The sequence below is a fragment of the Fragaria vesca genome, linkage group LG2, assembly GCF_000184155.1.
Source record: "Fragaria vesca subsp. vesca linkage group LG2, FraVesHawaii_1.0, whole genome shotgun sequence".
NCBI classification, from domain to species: Eukaryota; Viridiplantae; Streptophyta; class Magnoliopsida; order Rosales; family Rosaceae; genus Fragaria; species Fragaria vesca.
The window spans coordinates 11,602,315-11,610,487 of NC_020492.1; the positions used below are offsets into that span (position 1 = coordinate 11,602,315).

The 8,173-nt window shown below is 37.1% G+C and overlaps 2 protein-coding genes across 2 annotated transcripts in view; both read right to left on the bottom strand.

The window, feature by feature from the left end:
* LOC101296158 (fatty acid amide hydrolase-like) overlaps positions 1–4,950 on the bottom strand; it is an 11,597-nt gene extending 6,647 nt beyond the window's left edge. The window contains exons 1-11 of the mRNA XM_004290245.1: positions 4,833–4,950; positions 4,647–4,756; positions 4,502–4,562; positions 4,218–4,408; positions 4,010–4,139; positions 3,779–3,856; positions 3,555–3,702; positions 2,496–2,608; positions 2,328–2,403; positions 1,697–1,768; positions 365–416 (exon numbers count right to left, since the gene is read on the bottom strand). Of these exons, the coding sequence (XP_004290293.1) occupies positions 365–416; positions 1,697–1,768; positions 2,328–2,403; positions 2,496–2,608; positions 3,555–3,702; positions 3,779–3,856; positions 4,010–4,139; positions 4,218–4,408; positions 4,502–4,562; positions 4,647–4,756; positions 4,833–4,911 (1,110 nt within the window). The 5' untranslated portion in view covers positions 4,912–4,950. The remainder of the gene's footprint in view (positions 1–364; positions 417–1,696; positions 1,769–2,327; positions 2,404–2,495; positions 2,609–3,554; positions 3,703–3,778; positions 3,857–4,009; positions 4,140–4,217; positions 4,409–4,501; positions 4,563–4,646; positions 4,757–4,832) is intronic.
* Positions 4,951–7,066: 2,116 nt separating this feature from the next.
* LOC101311074 (putative nuclease HARBI1-like) overlaps positions 7,067–8,173 on the bottom strand; it is a 3,849-nt gene continuing 2,742 nt past the window's right edge. The window contains exons 2-4 of the mRNA XM_004292402.1: positions 7,922–8,004; positions 7,607–7,838; positions 7,067–7,512 (exon numbers count right to left, since the gene is read on the bottom strand). Of these exons, the coding sequence (XP_004292450.1) occupies positions 7,067–7,512; positions 7,607–7,838; positions 7,922–8,004 (761 nt within the window). The remainder of the gene's footprint in view (positions 7,513–7,606; positions 7,839–7,921; positions 8,005–8,173) is intronic.

Here is an 8,173-nt window from a genome sequence, read left to right on the forward strand (position 1 = left end):
GGAATTCGACGGACTCACCAAGGAGGGAAAGTGATCGGGGACGGCTGCTGAAGTCCGCTGGGGGGAGGGCGCGTCGTCGTCGGCGCCCGACGGTGTGTGTATATATATATATACGGAAACGATGTGGAGCGCACGTCCGTAGTGCGCACGTGCGCTTCATATCCGGCCTATATATATATAAGTGCATCATCTATTTCATGCAGCAAGTCACTTTCTTCAGTAAATAGTTTTCACATTTTGGCCATGATTCCCATGGATGAGTTTCTTTTTTTCCAAGTCAGTTGAAAAGTTAAAAGTTATGAAAAGAATGATGAGAAGCTATTTCAGTGAATTCTTTTAAGCATGAATAGGTTTTCAAAATTACCGGTCTCAAACTAATTCTATCTGCAAGAGAGGCGCCCAAAATAGCTGAGTACCTGATGAATTATTAACGTAGTCAGAACACAAGGTACAAGGTAACTGCTGTCAACACACACCAAAGATCAGGCTAACAGTAATTGAGGCCTTAAGAAATACATATGAGCAATGCTTTGGTTTTCAACACCTCATAATCAAATAAAGTTGTGTTCTTTCCAGTTTGAAATTATATAAAAAAATAAAAATAAAAAAAGGGCGTGAGAGAATCAAAACTATGACAAACAGACCTGGACCAAGCATGGCAAGAGGTGTCCGTCCAACTAGGCCTAAAAAGAGGAATCAAGGATTCTATTTCGGTAAAAAGATGGTGTACCTGGTTTTGGTAACCAGCCAATGACTCTTTAATTTTAAGGACACAGTGGCAATTTGCTGGGGCCTTGTTAGGGTAGAATTGAGGGAATACTTGAATGTAGAATGAATGTATGAGAAAAGAATAAGAAATGGATTTGAGGAAGGAGGGAGAGAAGTGGAAGAAGGGAGGGAGGGAAGAAGGGTACATAAATTAAAAACTGGAAACGGAGAATTACTTGTCTTTTGGTTTTTAGTGTTTGTTTCCTTCCTTCCTCCCTCCCTCCTTCTTCATCCTTTAATCCCCATTTTATCTACCTTTCTTCCCCATATGCTCTTCATTTCCTAAGCTAAAGAATGAAATTAACTACTTACAACATAAATTAGAACCATGTTATTCACTTTTTCAGTGAAAGGAGGGAGACAAGAGGGAAGGGGAGAGGGGAAGATTACATAAAACAAAAACTTTAAAGAGGAAAACAACTTGAATTTGTTTTTGTTATTAGATTTTGTCTTCTGTCGTCGTCCCCCCCCCCTCCCTCCTTCCAACCCTTTTTACCCACATTTCTCTGACCTACTGACCTACCTTCCCTATGTTCTCTCCATCCATTATAAACTGAAAGCATACATGTCACCAAACTGGACCTGACTTGGTTAAAGGAAATCAGAACCATTTTATTCACCTTTTTGGTGAAATTTCAAACTTATGTATGTGCATTAGCTCATCTTTAAATGTTATCTAAACCAAATGTTATCTACACCTATATACTGCTAAATATTTTCCCCCAAAATAACCACATCATCTTTGGCACCTAAACCATCATATATAATTAATGTAACTTACTACCATTCTCTTGCCAGTCTGCTCCAATTATGAACAAAAAGTAAAAACAAATCTGATAAGTTTAAGTTTATCACACATCATGAGAATGCTGAACCAAAGACCAGCCAGTGCCAATAAGGAGCGTATTCAGAAGAATGAATTACTTACACTAGAACAACATCTTCCACTGTAGAAGCAATTGGTCCAATAATTTCCACAGTACCAGCATCGCATAATGCCCTGTGATGCGAAAGAACTCAAATCAATTTGGCATGTTATCTCAATATAACATAAAGTGATGCTTTGGTCATTGCCAATTTGGCTACAAATATCATGATAGTAATTAGTTAACATATTCATATGATTGGATGAAAAATCACATTACATAGAAAGAGATAACACATTTATGCAGTTTGATAGATATTCTGTTTTGATATGTTTCTCTTGAGAGTAATATGCTAGGTCCTTTTGAAAGGAAAGGAGTTCTCTCCAACATATACCCATATTTTCAGATACATGAATGAGGCAACAGTTCTAAGAAAAACTAGTGGTGGATGAATTCTCTCAGCATTAAGACCCTGCCTTTTTGAATTTGTGATTCGTGCGCTTAGCTTAGTAGTAGCTCCAGTCAAGATGATACTCCTTGGTGCATGCTTTATGCGTTGACAATTAGCTTATAATATAAGAAAGAATTCTTTGGAAATTGAATTGGTACAGGGACATTTAGAGGCTAAGGAAAAAATGCAACATGTGGTGCAGAAGTAACCTTTGACCTTGAACTCAAAAAGAAAGAACTCACCCGCTTATATCAGTCCGTCCATATGTCGTTTTTAAGCCCACTACGCCACAGAGAGAAGAAGGAATACGGACTGAACCTGCCTTTTTACATTGATTTAAGCATGAAAAAAATTAGCAGAGAGAAAAAATAATAAACCATAATAAGCCTTTCATATGATTTTAGTACAACCTCCACCGTCAGTTCCAAGGGCAGCAGAGCATAATCCAGAAGCTACAATTGCTGCAGGGCCTGAGGAAGACCCTCCAGTGTACCTGTCCAGTGCATGGGGATTTCTTGTTGTTCTAATGACACAAAGAGAATATCAAATCAGTATTATATGCACATAACTGAACATAAATGTGAAACAGAACAAAAACATAAAAAAGGCAAAGGATAACAAAGATTTTTGGAAATACACAACTTATCAGTTCAAAGCTTTAAAAATAAGTACACAGGACAAAGGCTTGGTGAATGAATCAAAGTTTCATTCAGATATATCAGATATATTAGAAGATGTTCAACTGGAAAGAATGAGTGAATCAAGTATAACGAGGGAAACAATCAGATTGATTTGAAAGATGAACAGTGGAGATACCCAAGTAAAGAGAGAAAATGAAGAGGGAAATAATTATATGAACCTTGTATTCAATACTGTAATGAGAATAATATTACTCTTGGAACATCTATTACACGCTTTGAACCCTTGGATCCAGATAACTTACATTTTAAATCCTTATCTTTGAGAAGTCAAAGCTGACATATAATGAGAGACCAAAACAGACATATTCTGATCTCATCAACTAATACAATATGTTCTGCTTTGTTCAAAGGGTCCAAGTATAAAGAAAAATGACTAACAAAATCAGTTATAAATGCATCATATAGATTGTATGTAGGTGTTGACATTCATATAAATTTTCTTTGTGATCAATGTGCTAAAGTAAGGCCCTCAATGAAATGTACCTAAACGAGTACATGTAATTATCCATTTGCATAGACTTTCAATCATTTGTATGATGGTAATGCATGAAGTTCATTGCAGTCACAAACAGGTACATTACAAACATAATTATAAGTTTATAACCATATATAATGCCACTTTCCACCATAAAGTTGCAGATGAAAATGAGAATGGTTATAAGAAAATCTGAGGTTCTAATGACAAAACAAATACAAAAAATAAAAATAAAAAAAATTACTATATAAAACATCACTCCACATCACGTGTTGCTAAGAAAAGATGCTTACCCATAATTTGGATTATTTCCTGTTGTTCCCATGCCCATCTCATGCATATTTGCCTTCCCAATAAAAATCACACCACAACTACGTAATTTCGATACACAAGCTGCATCCTTGCTGACAGTGCGAACCTCATGCATCCATGTTGTTCCACCTATCATGATACACATAACATAAGTAGGATCCTCTACCTAACAAATAATCTAAAGATATTGGTGATGATAGTTTACCCTTGGACGGATGAGGATAGCAATCTATATCATCCTTGATTGCCACGAAAATCCCGTCTAAGATAGATATCGGATTTCCTACAGCACCAAAACCAACAAGAATCTCAGCAGAGAGCAGACTACTGGAATTTACTCTGCTACAGTCAACCAATATACTCATAGCTCACAGATTCTTCCTTAAATAAGCACACGGAATAGTTATGTCAGACTATTGAGATGCTTCTGAAATACCTTCTTCGAACCGCTTTGTTGAAGCTGCAGCTTGGTTCCTCAATTCTTCAGCATCAAAAGAAAGCAGCAAAGGCTGAGGAGGTGTCTTATTGCTGAACTCTTCTAAAGCTGAAATAATGTGCTCCGCAACCTAAGAATGTAGTAGCTCAATCAAAAATCCACAAACAAGAAATGCAGTTTATAAATCAACAGAATCATAAGAAATTACCATAGATGGGGTTGCAATCTTGGAGCGATAAGCATAAGCATAGTCACGAATCTTCCAGTACCTGAAAGACAAACTTGCATCCCCATTAAAAGAGGTAGCAGGATCATAGTTTGGAAGACACTTGAAGGCCACCTCAACTCTGTCTTCTGGCTTTCCATCCTCATCGACAACAACCACCCCGGTATCCGGCTCTAATTTCATATCACATTCACTCAGTTAATACGAATTTGAGAACTACAAACAAATTAAACTTTGGCAAAAAAAAAAGAGAGAGAAATAAAAACCTTGAGGAGGAAATTCAGGTTTGAACATAGGCGCTTCCGGAATGTAAGTGTTCCTCAATAACTGCGAACACAAACAAGCCTAATCTATCAGGTCATGAATTAAACAAGCAAAGCAACACATAATAATATGCAAAAGGCAACAGACCTGAGTCATCTTGTTCTGCTTCTTCAACACTGAGGTTATCAAAGAACCAAGAATGGGGGCCTCAACGATCCATACGAATAGCTTCAGAAAGAAACCCGTCAAATGCGGAGCTACAAACACAGGAAAGAAATCTCAATTAATTCAAAACTCAGAGCCGAATTTGAGTGAATAAGAGTGAACTGAGACCTTTGATTTCTTCCCGGTCGTACTTGACGGCGGATGCGTCGATGTTCTCGGCGGCGACCATGACACGCTTCTTGGCCATCTTCGCCGGAAAATAGTCAAACTAGTGTACTGTAAGAGGGTGAGGGTAGTTAGGCGGAGATAATAGTTGGTGTCGGTTTCATATATGCTGCCGTCTGCGAGGAGATATCAGATATGGATGTGACCACTTCGATTGCGACGACTTCTACTCATCTCCCTTGAATCTGACGCTCCATTTTAACGCATTCAACCACCCAAAATTCAAAGACGATGCAAGTATTGGTCTAGTTTCACACAACTTTATATTGTGCAAAATACATCACAGGCTTACTTTGTTTTTTTAATGACAAAATAAGATGATACAACAACTCAAATTAAAACTATCTAGAAGATGAGTTTGGGAGGCAGAAAGAGGCAAATTATGGATCCAATGATGAGGAGTGGAATTATGTGCATTGCAAATAAAATTATGTGATTGTCGCTGCCAGCAAAGGGAGGGATTAGGAAGTGTTACCATTTCAACAGCTGAAGCCACGGCTCTTACAGATATTTTTGTCAAAGCTAGAGACCGAGGCTATATGAATGTACAAGTACTCGGCGACTCGAAGCTCGTGATTAATGTGATCAATGGAAAATTATGCCCGTCATGGAGATCGCATAAGATTGTCTAAGATATTAGGGCTATTAATGCAAGTTATTTCTCTTTAGTTTGTTTTATCCATATATATAGAAAAGCAAACTTTGCGGCATATATTTTTGCAAATGAAGGTCAAAACTCCTTAACGGTCGTGTGTGGCAAGATGGATATTTAATAGCTGCTTCTAGAGCTTTGTTATTGGATAATGTAAACTCGAATTGTCTAAGAGGTTTTTCGTTATAATGATATTATTTTCATATAAAAAAAATCAACAAAACAATAAAATTAGCCGTTTCATTGAGAAATATCAAGCATACTATAAGATAGGTGGAAGAAGCCTTGTCAAAATTGACATGGGGTATTTTTGAAAAATGAGGGAGGTCAACTTAGCATATTCGTATTTTAAAATTTAGATTAGAGGTCTAATAAGCAAAGAGGTCTAAGTGCTAATTTTAGAGATATGAAAAGAAGCTCCCATGAACAAGAAAAAAATGATGCAGGCCAGGGAACCAAAGGGTATGAAGCTCTGACCGTGGTATGGTCGAGCTAAGGCACATGAGACAGTGGAGTGGCTTTTTGTTGAAAGAGTGGATGCTTTTTTTTTGTATGTAAATTAGTCCGCCTTGGACACAGTTGGTAATGCAATGTGGAAGCTCGATTTCATACTAAAGTATACCTAATTTCATACTCTCTTGCGCGCGTGGGAGGGGTGTCTAAACTGTCCATATATACATGGCCGGCCGGAGCCCAGTGCTGGCCGTGCGACGGCACCAGGCCCGGTAGCCAAAGGGAGCACAAATCCATTTCTTAGGGCCAGTTTGGTATTGCGGTGAGAAATCACTGTGGTGAGAAAACTCAGCTGTGAGAATAATCAGCTGTCAAATTAATCTATTAAATGTTTGGTAACAATATTTCATAACTGGTGTAGTTAAAAAAAAGCTGATTATTGGTGTTTGGTAACGTGAGTTTCAAAACACATTAATTTTGGACAATGACCAAAATAGACAATAGTTTTCTAAAAGACTATAAATATTCAAAACCTTTGCAGCAACATTTTGGTTCTTTATTTCACATATCTATATACAGACAAAAACGAACATACAAAAGATCGAAAACGTCAAATTGGCATATCAGTTGCAAGGAGAGCAATATGAGACTAAAGACAAGAACACCATATTGTAACAAAAAAGAAGAAGAAGACGACAAGAACACCATTAGACAGACGACACACCATTGAAGACAATGGTGAAAACTCTAATTTTGATTGAATCTATCTAGTAGCCCAATATCATTGTTCATCACTCCATCAGTATGCACAAATTATTTCTTATGTAAGGATACACCACAAGAAGATAGTCTCATCCAAGATCTTAAGAGGGACAAATCATGGAACAAAAAAAAAAAATTACAGAGAAACAGTAGAATCAAGTGCTCTCAGGCACCTTTAAACTATTCAAAAGAGGTAATCATAATTCAAATATCCTTACTGCAAGTCTGCAACTAAAGATATTAAACATAATATGGCAAAAACTAAACAAAAAATGCATATCCGCATGCATGCAGCATATTCTACTCATGTTCAAATAGGTGTCCCCATTAAACTTGCAGCGATACTATTTCTCAAGGCCTCCATTTCTCTTGAAACATGACCATTGCGATCTTCTGCTTCAGGCTGCTTTCCCATCTGTTCAATATCATACAGATTTTCACTTTCATCAAAAACACAGTCACGTTGGGAATACCTTCTTATGTAGTTGTGTAGTGTCATTGTTGCTATAACAATTTTCACTTGTTTGTCAAATGGATAAGTAGGCATGTCCCGTAGAATATTCCATCTTTTTTTCCATACTCCAAAAGTTCGTTCAATAACACTTCTGAGGGAGGAATGTGCATGATTGAAAACCTCTTTATAACCTGTTGGTTGGGCACCTCTGCGAAAATCTGGAAGATGGTACCTTTGACATTTATACGGTCCTAAATACCCTTTGATTTGTGGGTATCCTGCATCCACCACATAGTATTTCCCTGAACAATAGAAGGTATTATGATTACATTGTAATTCAAGTGTATAAAGTGCTTAAATGAACATATGCAAGAGTTTTGTTTTAAACACAATTACCATTTGGAGGTTTAGGAAAATTCGAGGTTGGATTTTGAACTGCTGATTGAAATACCCTTGTATCGTGAGCAGTGCCTTCCCATCCCACACATGCAAAAGTGAATTGCATGTCAAAGTTGCATACAGCCATTATATTCTGAGTAGGTATCCCTTTTCGACCAATATATGGTACTTGCTCAGAAGGTGATATTTTGGCTTGAACATGTATGCCATCTATAGCTCCAATACAATCCTAGCAAAATTATAAACAATAACTCAAATGAGTTTGTGTCAACAAAAAAAGACTAAAAAAGAGTAGAAAGATGCAAAACATACCTTGAAATGAGGCATGTATCTAGAATCTCCCAATATTTCTGCTAGAGTATTCTTGAACTCAGGATCAAGAGGTTTTATGAGTTCTGTTGCCATAACACAAATCACATCCAGTAATTCACTAAAATATCTGCTAAAGTAAATATAAAGTAATGAAATGTATCATAATCTACCTGTATTTTATTTTCCACCATTCCTCAGATGCATCAACAGTGTTCTTAGTAGGATTCCAACCTAGGCCAGTGTCCTTCCCAA